The sequence below is a fragment of the Asterias rubens genome, chromosome 5 (assembly GCF_902459465.1).
Source record: "Asterias rubens chromosome 5, eAstRub1.3, whole genome shotgun sequence".
NCBI lineage: Eukaryota > Metazoa > Echinodermata > Asteroidea > Forcipulatida > Asteriidae > Asterias > Asterias rubens.
In genome coordinates, this window is record NC_047066.1 from 6,719,912 (window position 1) to 6,741,537 (window position 21,626).

The 21,626-nt window shown below is 37.9% G+C and overlaps 1 protein-coding gene across 1 annotated transcript in view; it reads right to left on the reverse strand.

Annotated features, from left to right (window-relative positions):
* Positions 1-7,923: 7,923 nt before the first annotated feature.
* Positions 7,924-21,626, reverse strand: part of LOC117290720 (serine/threonine-protein kinase NLK-like) — a 36,838-nt gene continuing 23,135 nt past the window's right edge. The window contains exons 5-11 of the mRNA XM_033772255.1: positions 21,466-21,551; positions 18,198-18,407; positions 14,719-14,820; positions 12,607-12,693; positions 11,845-12,043; positions 11,159-11,252; positions 7,924-10,115 (exon numbers count right to left, since the gene is read on the reverse strand). Coding sequence (XP_033628146.1) covers positions 10,061-10,115; positions 11,159-11,252; positions 11,845-12,043; positions 12,607-12,693; positions 14,719-14,820; positions 18,198-18,407; positions 21,466-21,551 — 833 coding nt within the window. The 3' untranslated portion in view covers positions 7,924-10,060. The remainder of the gene's footprint in view (positions 10,116-11,158; positions 11,253-11,844; positions 12,044-12,606; positions 12,694-14,718; positions 14,821-18,197; positions 18,408-21,465; positions 21,552-21,626) is intronic.

The following is a 21,626-nucleotide window of genomic DNA, read 5'->3' on the forward strand; positions in this document are numbered from 1 at the left end:
ACAAACGCTTTTTATAGATCAACTCGTCCGATCCAAGGCAACGTGTTCCTTTGAAATGGGTTATTGTTCTTGGAAAGACAGAGAAGTTTTTTATCTGTCTGTCCATTGTACTTGGATGTCATATTTCCTGTGCTACCAATTTGTTTTACTTTTACATCGGTTCAGAGTAGGTTGATTTTGCCACGTGTAAAGATTTGTGATTTGAAAATTTTTTGTGCTTTTTCATGAAATGCATACAGTGGGAAGGCCACTTAAAAACTTGTTTTGTTTCCAAAATATTTTTTTGTTGTTTTTTTTCCTCACTATATTATACCTCAGTGTATTAACGTGTATATAGTAAGACATCATGTAATGTGTAGGCGGGTAGTGTAGTGTTGCGTTGAGTCAGTTGTACATAAGGTCAGGGCTTGGTTTGGGTTCGTCAGTGTTCATAAACAATTCTGAAATTATCTCAAATCAGCGACTCTTTCTATCACTTGCAAAATTGGTTTTTATAAATGTTCACAAATTTTCTGAAATATCTCGAAGCAGTGACTCTTTATATTACAAACCAAAATTATGGAATTGCTAAACTTTTGAGTCTAGTTGTCTTTTGAATTGGGTGAGCAGTAATTTTTTTTTTACAGAATCATGTTTAAAGCATGGCTGGAGGGATTTTTTGTTGTGTTACCAAAGTCTAAAACTGTTTTTATCCATTGGTCCTTGTTGCCTTGTCAAATATGCAAATACCTTTTTTGTTAAACTTTGGTGTATGAATCGTTATTTTTCTAGATTTCATGTTATATTGTTTTCAGTAAGTCAGCATCATGCAATTTTCCTCCTACATGTCCATCATTTATTCGCTCTATCGTATAAAACCCTTACACCAAAATGTATAATTTATGGTGCACTTAATTGACTACCATGTCAGGTTTAATATAATTAGGTTAATCAAGACTGTGAGCATATTATGCAGTTACTTGTAGCATTTGCGAAGTTTTTAAACACGTACATGTTCTGCTCACTTTAGAACAAATTTGTTGGCTGTTTGAATTTTCTTTGAAAAATACGTTTTCAAAGCAATTAGGGTTAGGTTACCTGTGATTCAACTTTATTAAAGTGGGAAAGAAACTTATATGTACACATTGATAATTAAAATGAACCTTAATCAAGAATATCACTGAATGTACAAAAATTAAAACCCCAAACCCAAAATATGTAATTGTAATAATTGTAGTTTACCAAGCCAATAAATATACAGATGTTTCGTAAAGAACCACATTGAGATGCTGAGGTTTGGTCATTTGTTTACAATGCAATCAACATATGTTTGTTTTTTTGTTTGTTGGGGTGTTTGGTTGGTTATAAACTGTCACCAGGGGCACATTGTCACCTATTCCTGGGGCTAAAACAGGGTTATTACCTTCAAAGTCCGCAAGAATGTGGACATGGGTATCATCATTTAGGAGCCTCACCTTCTATGAAGCAATTATGATTAAAAGCCTTGCTCAAGGGCACAAGTGCCTTGCTCAAGGGCACAAGTGTCTTTGGAGGGATTCAAACCCAGTCTGCTGCTGACGAAACCAAATCTTGGGCTCTGTCAAAACTGCTCGACCAGTGGTTGCAACTGATCAGTAATATTGTAAAATGACCCACATTTGGGGTGGCATGGTTGGCTTGTGCATAAAACGCTCGCCTCTCACCAAGGTGCCCCCTGGTTCGATTCCCGGCCAGGGCCATTATGTGAGTTGAGTTGTGTGTTGGTTCTCTCCTGTGCCTTGAGGGTTTTCAAGACTATCCGGTTTTCCTCCCTTGGGAAAAATCAAACACTTTGGCTATGCTCCGTAGTCATAATGGGTCGATGTGGCTGGCAGCCAAAGGCGCCCTTGCATGCCTGCTTCTTGTAGCCCCGCCCTTCGCAATTCAGCTCTAGCTGCGAGTAAGGATGATTAGCCACCAAATTATTATTTTGTCAAAACAAACACAAGTTAAAATAGTCATAATGGGTCGATGTAGCTGGCAGCCAAAGGCGCCCTTGCATGCCTGCTACTTGTAGCCCCGCCCTTCGCAATTCAGCTCTAGCTGCGAGTAAGGATGATTAGCCACCAAATTATTATTGTTTTGTCAAAACAAACACAAGTTAAAATAACGCAGACTGTCCGGTTTTCCTCCCTTGGGAAAAATCAAACACTTTGGATATGCTCCGTAGTCATAATGGGTCGATGTGGCTGGCAGCCAAAGGCGCCCTTGCATGCCTGCTTCTTGTAGCCCCGCCCTTCGCAATTCAGCTCTAGCTGCGAGTAAGGATGATTAGCCACCAAATTATTATTGTTTTGTCAAAACAAACACAAGTTAAAATAACGCAAACTCAAATCACGACCAATTTTAAAATCCTCCACATTCTCATTTTTATTCATCACTTTTAATTTTTTTTTTTTTTCAATCACCATCTCTCAAAACAAGTATTTGGAAACTCTACATTATTGATGTCATGATTACAATTACAAAAGAAAGTCCAATTATTATCAAACAACCAAAATCCTTCTCCAACAAGAAATAAATAAATGTACGTAAAGCCTTAAGACTACTTGGATTCTCTACAGCACTACAAAGACAGTACAAAAAGCATTTTTTAAATTTGTTTTTATCTTAAAAGATGAAGTTTTGTAGCCACCTGAAACCCCAAAACCCCCATTCTTCTTGATATACTCTAAAACATCACATATAAACTGATTGTGCTCCAGTGCTTTTTCTCTCATAATTTGTTCATTATTTTTCTGTTAATTATCTATGACTATGATACAATAATTACAAATAGATTTTTTAACCCCAAACCACCTAAATGCATATTTCTTCCACAATTTGCAAAGTTTGTTTTAGAAATTCTTAGGCAAATTTACATATTCAAAAAAGAAAACCTGTTGATCGCCAGAGATGTTTTATTATTCTTTTTTTTTTTATGAAAACAAAATTTAAAATAACCAAAAACAAAACTTGAGTACAGACACAATGTCTACAACTTTAGCACAAATGTTTACGCCTTGAGAAAAATATACAAAAATTGCAGCACACAAAAAATCTGGTCATTACTAGTGTACTTAACAATGTCCCTCTCTCTCACTCGCTCATAAAAACAAGAGGAAAAACCCTGGTAAATTAAACTTAAATAAAAAAAGAAATCAAACAATAGGGCAATGGATAATTTGCATAAATAAATACAATATGATCGATAGCGGAGAATAACTTCTTCAAAAACAATTTAAAAATTGTTTTTTTACTAAAATTACGGAATTGTACACTATGATTGCATTTGATATCTGCTATTATCGTAAAAAATGGTTTTGCAAAATTGGTGGCCAAATGTTGAAATTTCGTCTCCAGAAATCAAATGGGGAAAATATTTTGAGAGGGTTTTGTGTAATGGTTTTACTGAACGGGAACATTTCAGACACTACATGGCAGTTAAAAAATGCAGTGATTCCTTTCTTCCACTCATTAACATCTTATTTCTCTGTCCAATCGATGCATTGTAGTAAAAAACAAAAACAAAGTAGAAATTGTTTAACCTTGTTTTAAAAAAATATTAAATATATATCAACAAATCCACGAGAGTTCACCTGTGGTCATGCATGATATGGCATAAAGTGAGCAAAATGTACAATGAAAAACAGATACAAAATAACAACAAACATAAACATCGGTTGTTCATTGATAACAAAAAGAGTTGTTCGATTAATTTAGCGGTTTCAATTACAATAAAAGATGAAATAGTTTATTGTGCATCTTGTAAACCAAATCCAAAGCTTGAGTCGAACCTTTGATTGGACTTTAGAAATAGTTTGCATGGCGACTTGATGCCAGCAGTCGCCTTTATCAAATAAAACTGGGTACAATTAATCATAATTTGTTAAGAATACCGCTGGTATTTAGGGAACTCGGAGGGAAACCCTGTTGAATCTCTAACAGAAAATTCTTGATTACAAGAACTGGGGTCCATTTCACAAAACTCTTCCTCACTTAGGATCGATCCTGGGCTTTAAGGCAGTGGACACTATTGGTATTTTACTTAAAATAATTATTAGCATAAAACCTCACTTGGTAACGACTAATGGGGAGAGGTTGATAGTATAAAACATTATGAGAAACGGCTTCCTCTTAAGTGACGTAGTTTTCGAGCAAGAAGTAATTTTCCACGAATTTGATTTCAAGACCTCAAGTTTAGAATTTGAGGTCTCGAAATCAAGCATCTGAAAGCACACAACTTTGTGTGACAAGGGTGTTTTTTTCTTTCATAGTTATCCCGCAACTCCGACGACCAATCGAGCTCAAATTTTCACAGGTTTGTTATTTCATGCATATGTTGAGATACACCAAGTGAGAAAAATGGTCTTTGACAATTACCAATAGTGTCCAGTGTCTTTAAGGACAAGTCCAAGCCATAGGTCGATCCTAAGATTGTCCTAAAGGACGCGTCCAAAGTTAGGACGAGTTACCCTTATAGACCCTTTTGGAAACCACGGCATCAGCTCCAGATTCGGTTCAGGCTAGCTTGGCGCTCGCAGTTGTTTTGACAATTGCGCAAGCTTTGCGTACGCGCTCAGGGCTTCAGACCAGAGAACAGAGCCTGAAGCCAAATTCAAAGCCTAAGCCGTGGATTCGAAAATTACCATAGTTGAAAGAACAAATATGGAGAGGAGGAGAATCAGATTATAGGCACTGTTTGTTTTAGTTATGTAATGCCATGGGGTTAGGGGTGGTTCCCAATTGTATTTGCACATTCTGCTCATTAAAAATTGACTTGGAACCAGACTACTTTGTGGCAACGTATTTTTAAAGCTAGGATATCTAGGGTTTATTTAATCTACAGTACAAAAAAAAATGGTCCCTCACGGTTCAAAACATTGTCTCAATATTTGCATATTTTCAAGTCTTTTGAAAAAACTAAGTTGATTCTGCTGACTTTGGGTCATTTTTATTGGAAAAGCTTGGGTTAACTAAGTGGAAAATGTACATTGGAAGGTTTTTGTTGTTTTTTTGTTTTTGTTTTTTAAGCATAATTACCCTTTTTTACAATACAATCATTTATTATTATTATTATTTTTTTTTACATCATAATTTAGTTTTGAAAAACACTACCTCACATTCCATCCAAAGAATCCATAACGTTTTGGAAAAAGAAACAATTCTCAGTACGCACACACACATTACACGGAATGGATTAAACATAAAAACAAAATTGCCATCATTTCTGTATAATAAACACATAATTCAAACTGATTTCCTTTTGTTTGCCGTTCGTATTATGTGTTGAATAAATATTGAAATAAACTACAATCTACATAGATATTTACAAAGATATGATATATTAGTAAGATTTCTATGCTAGTACATCTGACAAAAATTACATTTAAAGAAGAAAATCTGTTTACCTACACGATGTGTGCTACCCAACTATAAACCGTCATCATATTGTTTGATGGTATTAACTCCATCACCCATTTCCAAATCATGAAACACATTTAGTGGTACTCGAACCCACACCACTCCGCATGCATAAATTACATGCACTGCATGAAAATTTCCGTCGTAACTTTTTTTTCCACAAATCTAAAACAGTTGATTTGAATTCATATGGGGCTTGGCACATATTGTGTAGATAAGAGAATTCCAAAGTGATTTAAGTAGGTTTCTGAAAAAATGTGAGGGATTTTACAGCAAACGGGCAAAATAGTCTGGCCTGTTTTTTTTCTTTCTCTTAAGGACAATGCAGCATTGATTTCTTCTGGGCCGAACAAACTGAATGGTTTTATCGGCCGACATTCTTCCTCTCCTACACAGCAGCATTGGCAAGGAAGTATTCAAAAACTGCAGCAAAAAAGTTTCCCCTTTTTAAAAAATTGCTATGAAAGTGTTCTCCCATCACACAAATGAATCTGGCCTCGCATTCCTACTTGGACATTGCATTCCTACTTGGGCACCAAAGAAAACAAAATGGCTGACTGCATTCATATCACCAGAACACTTTTGCATCATCTTTGTTTTCCTCCCTTTCTTTCCCTCTCTCAAAAGAGATCCAACAAGACAATTCACAACACAACCACAAGCCAAAATACCATGGAAACCCAAAATATATTTCATTACTGGCAGACCGCGCACAAAATCTAATGTCCACGAACAACGTTTCCGCCTCGCCCGAAAAAAACCATATACAAAGTTTAAAACTGTACAAATTATTCAAATGTCGGTAAAAACGTTGACGTCTGTCTTTAATGCAGAGAAAATCTAAGTATGTCCTCTGTACATTATGGTCTTCATTTGCACGTTTTGTTAAAATTCATAATCACCTTTTTGTTATCTTAATTATTTTCTTTTTTTCAACGTCTTCACAAATGTCCCAGGAATACCACTGATGTCTTGTCTCAAACAACAATTGAACTTATGAGTCCATGATTGGAATAAGAAAAGGCTGTCACAGTGGTAAGGGCATCTTGTCCCCGCCCCCCTCTTCCACCATAATCCATCCACCTTCAAAATAATCCATGCGATCAAGCTGAGGCTAGACTAGAAAAACAGTCTCCCCTTTTGTCATGTTTTGAGAAACAGTTATTGCTTACAGAGGGAATGAGACAAGACTAACCACAGCCTGATGAAAGTCTATGGATTATTTTGAATGCCAATGCGGGACAATACAGTACTTCAGCATGGAAATTAGTAAACCCCCCTCTGGGACCAATGAGCCGGTCTATTCACAACCCTAGGAAAATTGATAACATAATCGATACATTGTTTATACGGGGGAGTACAAATGAATTGCAACTCCAAATGTGATGAGGAAATTTGTTGAAACACCATGACCAGAGATGTATTTTTGGAAGCTTTTTACTTGAATATATTTTCAAGGGGCTTCTGCAGTCAGTGCAGCGGATGTAATATTTTCAGCCCTTTTCCACTTTCATTGAAAATTACACATACATATTGTATGAACAAACAATAATTTAGCATGCTAAGTACAAGAAGCCCTAATTGCATTAAAAGTCCACTGAAAAATGAAAAGGAAAAAAAAAGGCGATTGTAGTATAAAAGGCTATCATCACCTTTCATTATCAGACATCGCCCTAGTAAATACGACAAAATCAACTGGTTACAATCCTGTGGTTGAATTAAGTCCTTAAAAACAATTGCACCGTGAACATTGTATGAAAACAACAAATTTAAACCCCCCAAAAAACTTAACAATGAAGTATTCAACACTGCATGAGATATGCCTCGACTCACACTCACACCCCCGTAACAACACAATGGTATCTTCCATGATAAGTGATAATACGCAATAATGGACTTCTCCATTCATTAGAGGTAGTTATTTGGGGAAAAAATAGCCTGCATATTATTCTTCCAAAAGTTTACGAGTTCTACAGTATCTCCACTGGACACTAAAATCAATTGTAATGACTGAACTGGTCACTATGAAAAGAAAGAAAAACCCAAACATCAAAGCTAAAATGTGGATTCATGATGAGCCGCTACTTAGAAGTTTACTCTAAGGATTGTGTTAACTAGAAATATAAGACTTCAATGGTTGTTATTCAAACATCACATTTGTATTCCCGTGGTACCTGTTCTGGTGGTTACTTAAAGGCAGTGGACACTATTGGTAATTGTCAAAGACTAGCCTTCACAGTTGGTGTATCTCAACATGTGCATAAAATAACAAACCTGTGAAAATTTGAGCTCAATCGGTCATCGAAGTTGCGAGATAATAATGAAAGAAAAACACCCTTGTCACACGAAGTTGTGTGCGTTAGATGGTTGATTTCGAGACCTCAAGTTCTAAATCTGAGGTCTCGAAATCAAATTCGTGGGAAATTACTTCTTTCTCAAAAACTATGGCACTTCAGAGGGCGCCGTTTCTCACAATGTTTTATACCATCAACCTCTCCCCATTACTCGTCACCAAGAAAGGTTTTATGCTAATAATTATTTTGAGTAATTACCAATAGTGTCCACTGCCTTTAACATGCATCTAAGACCTTTTGAGAGGGTAACTTTAACATCTCTTATAGGGTAACTTTAAACGACTGGTGTCATAAAAGCAAACTGGCATAAGAAATAGTACTTCTTCAAACGGAAATCACTGATGGACAATAATTTGAAAGTCAAAACTGAAAGACTTTTTAAAAAAAACATCAAAAGATTTTCCTTCATAAACTTTCGAGGATCAGAGCTCAATTTCAAAGAGCTGCAGAAAATAATGCCTACACATTTTCTGCTAAGTAAAAAACAGCATGATACCAGTATAAGATTGTACATGTGACACACTATTTTGTCTGGTAACCCTATCCTGGTAAGAATAATTTTGTTGTGCTTAGCTAAAAGCAGCTCTATAAAATTGGGCCCGGAATAAGGTACTTTAATGACCCCCTCGCGCGCACAATGGGCATGTACCTCCACACACCTCCCTATAGACCTTTATCACAGTGTGGCCATCTTGATTTTACTCCATTCCAACTCATTGTAACCAAACTGAGGCTGGACGAAATAATAGTCTGGTGCCATGTTTGAGCAATGAATGTTTGCATTCATACTGTTAGGGAAACAGGGAACATGACCAAGATGGTGACAGCGTGATAAATAAAGGTCTATACTAGTAGAACGAGGTTTAACATACATTACTTGTGCCTTGCCAATTAGTGCTTTTCGATATCTTCCAAGAAAATACTTATGGGTTCAGAAACTAAAGACGCTGGGTGGCCCTCATATACATAGAAAGTAAATTCTGCTACGGCAAAGAATTCAGGCAATGGAATTTCCGTCGTAATTCAAGCAATGGGTACTCAAGTGGGGGGTGCTCAGCACCAGTAATACTGCAACCACGCATCATCATTATTATTTCTCACATAATTATTTCAACTGAAATTGCCAAAAAAATTATTATTCGGCAGTAAATTTGGACTGATTTCAGGTTTAAATTTTGATCATTAGATGTGCAGATAAAAACACAAACTCTTTTTAATTCGGGAATAATAAATTAAAGGCTCAAAACTACATTTAGTTTACTCTACAACTTGACGTGCAAAAAACAATTCCCCAAAACTTAGCACCATCTTTGGCAAACGAAAAAAACTGTACAAAACTTCCAATCACGCTTTCCTCTCCCCCCCCCCCAAAAAAAAGACAATTGACTCTTCTGTAAGCACAAAGCAAGGGAGACTCCACTTTAGAACTGGGGGTGTTACAAAGACACCATTAATGTAAAATAAATCCCCTCCAAAGAGCCAACTGCCGTTAAAAAAAAAAAAAACACTGGCAGATTACACAAATACCCTTAACTTGCATACTACAAAATATCTACCACCTTTTGAAAAAATGTTCTTAACTATACACTATTTGTTGGGATTATTATTATTTATACAACTCAAGCAACTGGGTCCAATTTCCATAGAGATGATACAAATTGCTAAGCAGATTCACACCATGCTTAGCGTTAACAGAATACCAGCTAGAATCTTATGCAATGCATATCTATTGTGACTGGTTTCCTGCTACCCCTTGGTTTCATAACCCCCAAAGGAGCTTAAAATACAGGTTTTCGATTGGCTGGATTTCCATAAATCTAATGCAGCTAAGGATCAATGCTTTTACTTGACAACACTCACAGCTTTCAGTGTTGAGTTAATTGATCGATTCTGACGGATGCCAGACAGCTGTACACTAAACCAATCAAGAGTTACGAGCAACATCAATCTCTGCCTAAACACCCCTATAACAAACTGGACCCATTTGTTGGTGTACTTATGTTTTAAAATTGCAGCATTGGATATGACGGGTGACGTAATGCATCACGAGTAACGCATCACAAGTAACAGGAATCACACAGTATTGCTCGTTACCGTCACACTCATCATCGTAATAAATAGGTTTAGGCTATGCATAGGGCTGGCTCCACTGAGCCTCACCGCACCTCTGAGGTCCTCCAAGGACCAAGGGTAGGGTGGAAGGAGGGTCACAGAGGGAGTAGCAGAGGGGGGTATGGGCCCATTGCTCACCACACCCAATGGTTACCCATTTGTGACTGGTTTAGTTACTCCCATGGTTGGGGAGTGGGTGGCAATTCCGAGGCACTAGCTACTGACGAGCTGTCAAAACGAAACAAAACAAAAAAACAACGTAAATTTTAAAAGGAAGGGCAAGAAAGACAAATAAAAACAATAAGAACAATGTTTTGGTTGATCTTACACCAATGTGTATAAGCCATTGTATACTCGGTACTGTTTCTTTTAAAGGACTCAAGAAATTACTGAGTATACAGCAAAGATCATAAAGAACCAAAGGTGCAAGATGGGGAACTCTGCATTGGACGCCATTTCAGTAAGCAATCCCTATGATTAAACAATAGATCAGTGCAGACAATGACCAATTCTCCAAATGAAAAAACAAAACATTTGCTTTGTGAAATGGCAACATGCATATATAATTTCACCTTCCAACAATAGATTCAGATTTGTAAGGGCCTGCTTTTGCCCAAAGACTAGCGACCCAAACCATAATGCTAAGAGGAATGGTCTGCCATTCATGTACTGCTCACAGGCAAACCTTCATGCCACGAGTCTATAAGCCTTTTTGAGGTATGGCGAACACAATGCTACAACACTATAAGGTTTGGGTAAATTTGTGTGTATACATTGTACACCCAAACCAAACAGTAAACTCCTACCACGTCCGCCGTACCTCAAAAACGCTTATTGCTCATTGCTGGGCCAGAAAGGCTAAAAACATTGTAGGGGTGCAGGCCTTGAACTTTGCTCTAGAAGGGGCACAGCAATTTTCCTCCAGTACGGGCACTTCTATGGGGAAGATGTATAAGTGTATTGGAACCATGCAGAGGGTATAACAGCGAAAGCACAGGCAATAGACCGCTCCAGAAGGCTCCACCCACGACGCACGTGTGAGCAACAACACGTAGGGCTCTCCAATGCCTTTCTGCACAACTCTGCCGCGCGCCAAGATATGCACACGCATGTCGGATCTTATTTGTCGGACCTTCGTTGCGTTTGTGATTGGTCAATACGCAATGGGGCGGAGCTTAGTGGATTGGTCTATTGCTGTGGGTGTCAAGGGTTATTTCAAGCCCTGGGTATGAAAGGGGGGGGGCAGGGCGAGTGCTTGGACCAAGTCTCACCTTGCAAAACTCTTGAAGGCAGCAGACTGGGGGTTGATGCAAAGGGGTACGCTATTACCCTGGTGTCGGTCTGTAATGAACGTGTGTAATGCCTCTGCAAATACAAGTACCAAACAAAATATTAAGTCAAATTCATCAAATGTGTATTGACGGTCTGGCCTCTGTGGTATGACAGCAGCAACACATACACGAGTGGTAGCGTTAAAGCTCGGTGTTCAAATTATTTATTTACAATACATTAACAAAATACATTTTTAAAAAAGGGTGTCCAAAAGACACTAAGATGAAATAAGTAAAAAACCAAATGCTGTATGGTGCACACTATTTGAGTGGTTCCCTGGTCTATTTTACTTTGTACTTTATCTGTACAACTTTTAGCATCTCCTAAAAAAAATCCAAATAGAGTGTAGCAACCTTGCCACTTGTTCCAGCCTGTGAAACCAAACAAACTTCTCACAATACCATTTGCAGCATCTTTTAACCTGCGACAGTCGCTCAATGCGAAAACTGCATTCAAAACCAACTTTATCGCAAAGACTTAAACCCGGTTCAAACTTTCTGTTGCATCACAAAAGGAAAAACAGCATATACCAACTATGAACCGGGCTTTATACTACTCCACTGTCTCGTCAACGAATTTGACTTCATCAGGTGTGTGTTTTAACTTTTTGACATTCCAGCCTCACCTTTGACCTCATGGACACTGCACAACCCATCCTCAAACTCCGAGGTGAACCTCTGAGGTGCTGCCGGCTCAAAGTCGGAGGTGTATTGCCGGCCGGCTGCCGTGTTATGACAACAGCGACACATACATGTGTGGTAGCGTAACCGCCCTTCCTCTAAGTAGGGGTGGGTGAGGGCATCGGTGCAAGAAATACGTTTGTCCTGTGAAGACGAGAACAAATATAACGTCACAGAAGGAAAGGTTGGTGGCTACATGTCCAAATTGTTTAGAAGGGGGTTATGGGTGTGGGATTTGAAAGTTGTAGGGTAAAACAGAATGTTACATTTTAGAGATTTACAGACTCTCTACATAATTTCTATTGGATAGCTGAAGGTCTGGTCACAAGGAGCAATTATGACAAGTTTGACTATTTCAAGAAAATGTAAAGGTACAGGAAGATCAGTGAAATATCCTGATACCAGAAAAAAATGTTGAAAAATCACGAGCTTGCATTTCGATGAACTTGGGACAGGGGTGGATTTCACAAAGAGTTGAGACTATAGTCTTATCTCGAGTTAGGACGAGTAACTCCTCCTAACTTGGTTTTTAATAACCCCAAAGAGTCATAGGACTAGTCCTAAGTTAGGACTCTCTTTGTGAATTCGACCCCTAGGCTCCGATGTCATTTCAATTTTCAAAAAGGCACTGGCAAAGCATCAGGAGCCCATAGAATCTCGGCTGTTGGATTCTGATGAAATTGCGACGATTGAGTTAAAATACGTACTGGATTAAAGACGAGCATCCGACTCAAGAGATGGACAGCTTCATGAGTAGCCTGGGCAGACAGACTATATAATGCTGACAGGCAAGGCTGTGGATACAAATAAATCAAACCATTGCATTCAAACAGTCTGGACTTTCAAGCTATGTAAAAAAAAAATACAATTGCTTTAATGTTGTCTATGAGATTTACAAATGAAAAATTCATCTTAACAAACCATTACATATACTACAGCTATTGAGGCTTTCTTAACTAAAGCGATATTTACAACAACTGTTGTTAGGTAACATGGAAATATCTGTATTTGAAAGATGTTTTGTTTGGCTGCAGATTGCGCCACAGCACCTTGAAAGCTGTTAGCTGTTACATGGTGTTATGTAAATAAATAGGTCTTAGATATTGAACATACCCATGCATACTTTAAAGACACAATACTGAGCGCTTTGAGGTGCTCTTGTGTGTGAAAAACCACTATTTAGGCCTATGAACTGTGTATTTCTACTATAATTAGCACTATATTACAGATGGGCTAACAAAGATACAATTAACAACACATTATAACATCAATAAAGATTAAATAGATGTTGAATTTGCATCGGGGATAAAAAATATTCATTTGGGTGTTTACCCATAAGACCGATGTGTGTTAGCACTGTTTACTCAGTACCTTCCTGAGTCCTGTGAAAAAAATCACAGGCATATTTGCTCGGGTGGGATTCGAACCCACAACCTTTGCAATTCTAGAGCAGTGTCATACCAACTAGACCACCGAGATTGCCCGGTAGCTAGAGGCAGTTCGAGTCCTATGTTTTAGCAGCGGGTACTGCAAACGATTTGATAGATGTTAAACTTGCATCAGGGATAAAGATATTCATTTGGTGAATGAGTATTCTATCCCGATGCAAATTAAACATCTAATAAAAAAGTCATTTCAAAGTCAAAAATCAATGAAATCGTACGCCAATTGTAAATTTTAGGCCTAAAAATAGTTTACACATTAAAACAAATATACAATTCTGGAGAAGAACAAGCAAAATGGTTAGGAAAATGGTAAGTTAACAAAAGGGAAATTTCCTCATGGACCTCAGTGAGGGCGCTGTTCGGTATTATGATTAAAGCGCTGTGATGCACTTTGCGTAAGAATGCTATACAAATAGTGCTATTATCAATATTATGAAAATTATCATGAAATGATAAAAAAACACTTGGTATGTACAATCATTTAAAATACAACAGTTTTAACATTATACACAGATTATACAGCGTTCTCCCTTAACACTGGTCCGCTGGCCAAATGCTAGTTTATAACACCTGGGGTCCAGTCAGAATTCACTCCAAGTGGTCCAGCTACTTAAAGACACTGGACACTTTTGGTAATTGCCAAAGACAAGTCTTCTCACTTGGTGTATCTCAACATATGCATAATACAACAAACCTATGAAAATTTGAGCTTGATTGGTCGTCGGAGTTGCGAGATAACTATGAAAGAAAAAAACACCCTTGTCACATGAAGATGTGTGCTTTCAGATGCTTGATTTCGAGATCTCAAATTTTAAACCTGAGGTCTTGAAATCAAATTCGTGGAAAATTACTTCTTTCTCGAAAACTACGTCACTTCAGAGAGAGCCGTTTCTCACAATGTTTTATACTATCAACTATCCCCATTACTCGTTACCAAGTGAGGTTTTATGCTAACAATTATTTTGAGTAATTACCAATAGTGTCCACTGCCTTTAAAATATTGACTAGTTAAAAAGCTGACAAACCAGTCAAATGACAAGCTTACTGGTCCTGCTGGCCAGTCATTACCAAAGTTAATGGGCAAACCCCGACATACAAATATTTTCGCCACATTATTCGCCTACTCATCAGCAGAATTTACAACTGTTACAACTCATAACAGGCCTGATACTTCACGGAGGCAACAAAGTCGATTGCCTCCATGCCCCCTGGTCATTAGCTTGGTGCCCTTGAAATGCTCCAATTCACAAGTTCCTCATATAGGGTGCCTTTTACCAAGGAGAAAATGCCTTGGTGCCCTTGCCCATGTTACAAAAAACGAAGCATACAGGGCTGTCATAACACATCATCAGATTATTGACTTGTTGTACTTACAGGTTTGTGGGGTGATCTGAGCAAGTGTGCTTTCGCACCGTCGCATGCGTATTTCATGTCTTCCATACTCGGTGTACCAAGAAGATCGGTGATCAAATTGAGCTGTAACCAAAAGAAGAAAAACAAATTGTGTTTAAAATTTGGTTTTTACTATTTTGGGAATTTAATAATAAAACAAATAATAAACAGATGATCATGGCGCTTTACAATATGAAATCCAAATGATTAAATTTGTGTTTGATCAAAATTTACAGTTGCAAAAGAAAAAAGGCACATGAAAAGACAATTTTGTTATTAGGCTGTTGGGCCGAGTATATAAATGACTTTTATAAAAATGATGGAACATGTCTGCCATCTTGCCAACTCAAATACAAGTTGCAGGCCGGTAAGCTTTTTCTGGTAAGCATACTTTTGTTGTGCTTAGCTAATTTTTCTTTAAAGCAGCTCTATGACATGGGGTAGTGCTGAAAGTTATGAGATCATCTTGTTTGAGCATAAAAGCATACGTCATGTTTTAAATAGTGCTTCAAGAATGACCACCTTATTCAACAATTGTATTTTCTTCCCCAAGGAAAATCCATTTAATATATGTGAGATAAGCTGATGGTCGTCCTTAGTTACCGATCAGCAAAATCCCCCCCTTTCCCCACACTGTACAGAGAAAAGTAAAATGTGCTGATACACGTTTCACACAAGTCACGTACAGACACTACAAGTTGATGGTTCAGACCTCATAAGGGATCCTTTGCCACACAACAAACCCTGAGCCCCCCCCCCCCCAGAAACAAAGTGTGCGTTGTCGTTGCTAATGAGCAGCAACCAAGGACTGAAGGATGCTCAAGGAGGGTCTTGTATGTTATCCATTCATGGAATTGATTGGCTATCACTGGAGAGGGTGACCTCCGGAGATAAAGTGACTTTTTGCTTAAATTTTTACAGATGTATACTTTTTTATTTTAAAGACCTGGACACCTTTGGTAATTGTCAAAGACCAGTATTCTCACTTGGTGTATCTCAACATATGCATTATAAAATAACAAACCTGAACAAATTTAGACTCAACTGTCGTCAAAGTTGCGGGGGAATAGTGGAAGAAAAGGAACCTTATCGCACAAGTTGTGTTCGAGACCTCAGCTGAGGTCTCTTATTCAATTCAAATATTTAAGTGAGAATTTGCCTCTTTCTCAAAAACTATGTTACTTTAGCGGGAGCCGTTTCTCAAAATGTTAAAATAACCAATAGTGTCAAGTGCCTTGAAACCCCCCCTGTTTCTCATCCGACACAAGCGATTTCCCCGTGGGTTTTAACTTCTGTGCTAAACACACATCGGCGTTAAGAGTAATAACAAATTATATTCTTTATCCCCGATTCAAAATTAAAACCCATTCAATCCTGCAGTACCCACTTCTAACACATAGATTCGAACGGACTCTAACCACTCAGTGCTCTAGTGGTTAAACATCTGCTCTAGCAATGCAAAGGTTGTGGGTTCGAATCCCACCAGAGTGATAGAGTGATTTGCCTGTGGGCTTTTTATTTCACAGAACTCTGGTAAGTACCGAGTATACAGTGCTCAATACACATCGGTGTAAGGGTTAAATCAAACTTTATTCTTTATCCGAGACATAAATTTAACAACTCTATGTTCCCAGTAAGCTATAATGGGGTTGTTGGTTCAAATCTCACGCGAGTGATTTGCCCGTAGGATGTTATAATTCACTAAAACTTGGGAGAGTACTCGGGAGAATACAGTGCTCAATACAAATCGGTGTAAGGGTGAACAAAATTATATTATTTATCCAAGACACAAATTTATCTAAGTTCCCAGTTAGCTTTGGGTATAAATGCACACTATTTTGCACCATACTTGAACAACATGATGAAGACCCATATCTATCTTTTGTTATGATAACCTTTTGCAGTCATGTCTGGAAGGCGAGTCATTCGTATTCAATGACCTTTGTACCTCTGCTGACCTACCCAAAGGCCAAGATGACCTTCCAAATGTTATTTACATAAACAGGGACAAAGGGCCAAACATGACCATGCCCTCCAAACGATCAACACCCAGACATGACGGCACCGACAGGCACGCTTTAACCTCATAATGATACTCCTTTAATTTGTTTTTCTAAATCTTTCCTATTGCTTTTGCAATCGGCAAAAGAAAGAATGGACTGCACTCATCTCTGTGACTTCTCTTGGATCATGCGATTCCTCCACAAGGTTTCAAGTTTTATGCCTCACCTTCCCATACCTTAGTTGTTTTCTTTGAAATCTTTCCTTCTGTTTTAACAATCGGCAAACAACAATTAACTGCACTTATCTATGTGACTACTCATGGAGGAAACCGTACGATTCCTCCGCAAGGTTTAAAGTTTTAAGTCTCACCTCCACATATCTAATGAGCACTCTTAAAGACACTGGACACTATTGGTAATAGTCAAAGACCAGTCTTCTCACTCGATGAATCGCGAAATGTGCATAAAATAACAAACCTGTGGAAATTTGAGCTCAATCGGTCGTCGAAGTTACGCGATAATAATGAAAGAAAAAACACCCTTGTCACACGAAGTTGTGTGCTTTCAGATGCTTGATTTCGAGACCTCACATTCTAAATCTGCGGTCTCAAAACCAAATTCGTGGAAAATTACTTCTTTCTTAAATACTACATACATTACTTCAGCGGAAGCCGTTTCTCACAATGTTTTATACTATCAACCTCTCCCCATTACTTGCTACTAAGTAAGGTTTATGCTAAACATTATTTGAGTAATTACCAATAGTGTCCACTGCCTTTAACCGGTACGGATTGAGGAGAAAACATTAAGAAAATAAATAAAAAATCAGTTGCTGCAAAAAGTCCCCAAGGCCTTTTCACTGTCTCCGTAATTGAGTTAGGCCTTCAAGTAAGTCAAGGTTTATCCATCGACCATGATAAATCAAGCGTAATTTCATTTTATGGCAACGTGAAATTGGTGCAAAAAATACAGAATAAATCAGAGCGACGGAAAGACACATTTTTTCCTGAAGCAAAGCAAATTGGCATTTCAAGAGTGAGAGAGCATCATTACAACAAGGATAATGAACACCCCCCCCCCCTGAAAAAAAAAACACCTTAAAAACCGTCACTTCACAAAGAACTACTAAATACAAATTGTTTTGCTTAACACAGAAAAAGAAGGAAAAAAACAGGTTAGCGGTCAACTTCATAAGGTTTTTACTGTTGCCACTGGTGTACTTCTTTCTCAGCAAAAGAAATTTGCTTTTGAGATGCAGTATTTTCTGCTAAACAGCTTCATGAAAATAACTGGGCACTTGTCTTTGGCCTCACCTGTGTGACTGTAGTGCATGAGATAAATAATTCTAATGTTGACATCGTCATCGAGTTTCATTTTCGATCTCAGTTTATTCAAATTGCTAATTTGTACTAATTTCTTGCTTCTTATGTTACTTTGGGGACATCTAGATGGCCTCACCTGTGTGACTGGACTCTGGGCCTGAAACAGAATCCTCCTCCCCAGTAGCTCAGCGAAGATGCAGCCCACCGACCAGACGTCAACCGACGACCCATAATGCTTACTGCCGACCAGGATCTCCGGCGCTCGGTAGTACTGTGTGATGACCTCTTGGGTCATGTGTTTGTTTGTGTCTGGTTCCTCCAAGCGGGCCAGCCCAAAATCACATATCTAGTGGGAATGATTGAAAAAAGAGAATGGGTCCAGTTACATACAAGTTGTGTGTATTTTTCATGGAATTTGTTTGTGGCCTGTTTCTGAAGGTAGGTTAGCCTACCCAAGATGTGGATACACATAAATTGTTAAACTTCCTGGAATTTACAGCTGATAAAAATCGCCAAGTGTTGAGCCAAGGCAAGGCCACCGCAAGCACACATGGTATTTTGTGCATCCCTGTGAAGACATCTTTTGTTCTTTTCTTTGTCCCAGTACATGTACATGTAGTTAAGAACCTCCAATAAAATTTGTATGCAAAATTCCTTGTGAATCACCCCAGTCTTATGACCCTTTGTTTTTCCTTTTCTGTTATGTCCTCGGGTTTCCATAAGGTAGTAAATATTAAAACCACAATAATTAACACATACATGCAAACATCCCTCCACTATACCAGTGGAAGAATTTATGCACAAAAGCAATTCTGTTAAGTTTAGACACCAACAGCCTTGATCAATGATTCTTATCTACAAAGGCAGACTGATCTCTGATGAACTTGACTGGTGTTAATTTCATTGTTGTCTTTTTATGTGGGCGGTGTAGAATCAGAAAGTGAGAGAGAGACTGGGATTGTACTTTTATGGAAGGGATTTTTTATTTTTTTTGGTAATTCAGTGAATTCAAACTCCTGAAGTATTCTTATATTACAGATAGAATTGATACCTAAAATTATGCAGACTGATACAGGGTGTGCTTACTAAATACAAGGAATAACTCACTGGCATCTCTGTAAAAGTCTTTTTGAACGACAATTCGCCATTCTCAACATACAAGTATGCCTAAAATAACCAATCTGTGAAAATCTGGACTCAATTTGTCATTCAAATTGCAAGAGAATAATGAAAGAAAAACGCCCTTGTTGCACAAATTTTTGTGCTTACAGATGCTTAAACAAAGCCTTCGGGCATAAAGTCTTTTAACATTTGAGTGAGAAATTACCTCTTTCTCAAAAGTTATGTTATTTCAGAGGGGGCCCATTTCTCACAATGTTTTATACAACAGCTCTCCATTGCTCATTACCAAGTAAGTTAGTAAGTTTTTACATCACTAATTATTTTGAGTAATTACCAATAGTGTCCAGTCCCTTAAAGGCAGTGGACACTATTGGTAATTGTCAAAGACTATGCTAATAATTATTTTGAGTAAATACCAATAGTGTCTGCCCTTAAAAAATGACTGCAACTATTTAGTTTAGTTTTTGCCCTTGATGACTTGTTTGTCGTAACCTAAGAAACTTAGAGAGGCCATGTTCAATGGTCTCTAGTTCAATGTGGAACAGCAAGCGACCTCCCAGTACACCGATTAACATCAATATACGTTTTAAGGGGGGGGGGGAGCTCTTGCGTCACGTAAACTATACCCAGACCAACTGCCGTGATATGGCTGAGTACACTTGGAGTCAACCAACAAACTACATGTATCAATGTTGGCTGCGAGTGCAGTGTAGAACCAAGCAGAGTTCAAAGTCTCTGTCTGTAGTAAGGGTCGTGTACTTCTTTGATACAATTGAATTATAAAATGAACTTTGGCTGTTACAGTCCGTTGGAAGTGGATTTTTTGTGATCATAAATGGCGGTTTCATACGAATTTAGATATATTGGCACTTTGATTAACTTCAAGAATGCTTTATAGTAGTTTTTGAGGGTGATTTTCATCTGATGAGCCTATTCACGTCATCATCAATTTTAATCCGAAAATTGTTGACTTTATTTCAGAACTACTGGTTGGTCGTTGGAGTTGCGAGATAACTATCAAAGAAAAAACACCGACACACGAAGTTGTGTGCTTTCAGATGCTTGACTTCGAGACCTCCAATTTTAAACTTGAGGTCTCAAAATCAAATTCATGGAAAATTACTTTTTTTCTTGAAAACTGCGTCACTTCAGAGGGAGCCGTTTCTCACAATGTTTTATACTATAAACCTCTCCCCATTACTCGTTACCAAGTGAGGTTTTATGCTGATAATTATTTTGAGTAATTACCAATAGTGTCCACTGCCTTTAAGAACCTCCCTTAGACTTTGTACACAAAATTCCTTGTGGAGCGCCCAGGTCTTTAGAATTCCCCTATGGAGACCCTTTGTTATTCCCTTTTCTGTTTTGTTCTCAGTCTCCATACGTTAGTGAATATGAAACCATACACACTGCAAATAATACCAGAAGTCCTGTGTATCAAATACAGCTTGACGTTGGCCCAATTTGTATGGCTCTGATTACTGTAGGCGAAAAAATCTGTGCTTAGCCAAATGCATGGTAGCCAGCTAACTAAGAAATAGGCACTTTAGGTACTTTAGGCTATGAAATGCTTATGGTTGGAAAGACAAAAAAATCCCTTGAAATTGTGTTGTTTTGGTGAATTTCACGAAAGAACGTGGCCCGCTAATTTGTAGAAGCAAATGTCTAACTTCATTTTGTTTTCTTCTTTTTCTCAACAAATCAACAAATACTGTATTCAACTGAAACTTTCACAGGTGACTTTTATTGATCTTTCTTAATGTTTTTGCCTTTACGTTAACCAAAACTAGTCTGTGAACCTATCTCTAAAGGATCTGGACACTATTGGTAATTACTCAAAATAATTGTTAGAAAAAAAACTTACTTGGTAACAAGCAATGGAGAGCTGTTGATAGTATAAAACATTGCGAGAAACGGCTCCCTCTTAAGTATCGTGGTTTTTGAGAAAGAAGTAATTTCTCAGTAAAATATTTGAATTGATTTCAAGACCTCATGCGTGAGACCTCGAAATCAAGCATCCCCAGAAAGCACACAACTTCATGTACTGTGACAAGGTTGTTTTTTTCTCCCATTATTATCTCGCAACTTCAATAACCAATCGAGCTCAAATTTTCACAGGTTTGTTATTTTGTGCATTTGTTGAGATACACCAAGTGAGAAGAACAGCATTCCAGTGTCTTTAAGTTCATGAAGTGTGACACAAACAAAACAGAAGCAGTTTAAGAAACAGATAGGGGAGGCTATTACTATTTGTATTTTCCTCTGGTGGAACGTGTACTAACCTTGAGTATACAGTTACTGTTAACGAGTAGGTTTCCTGGTTTGATGTCTCTGTGTAGAATACCAGCAGAATGTAGGTACTTCAGGCCTGATAATACACACAGACAGAAAAAGTCAACACTTGTAATCAAATTCATCCATTTTTTTCCCCACCAGAATGAGC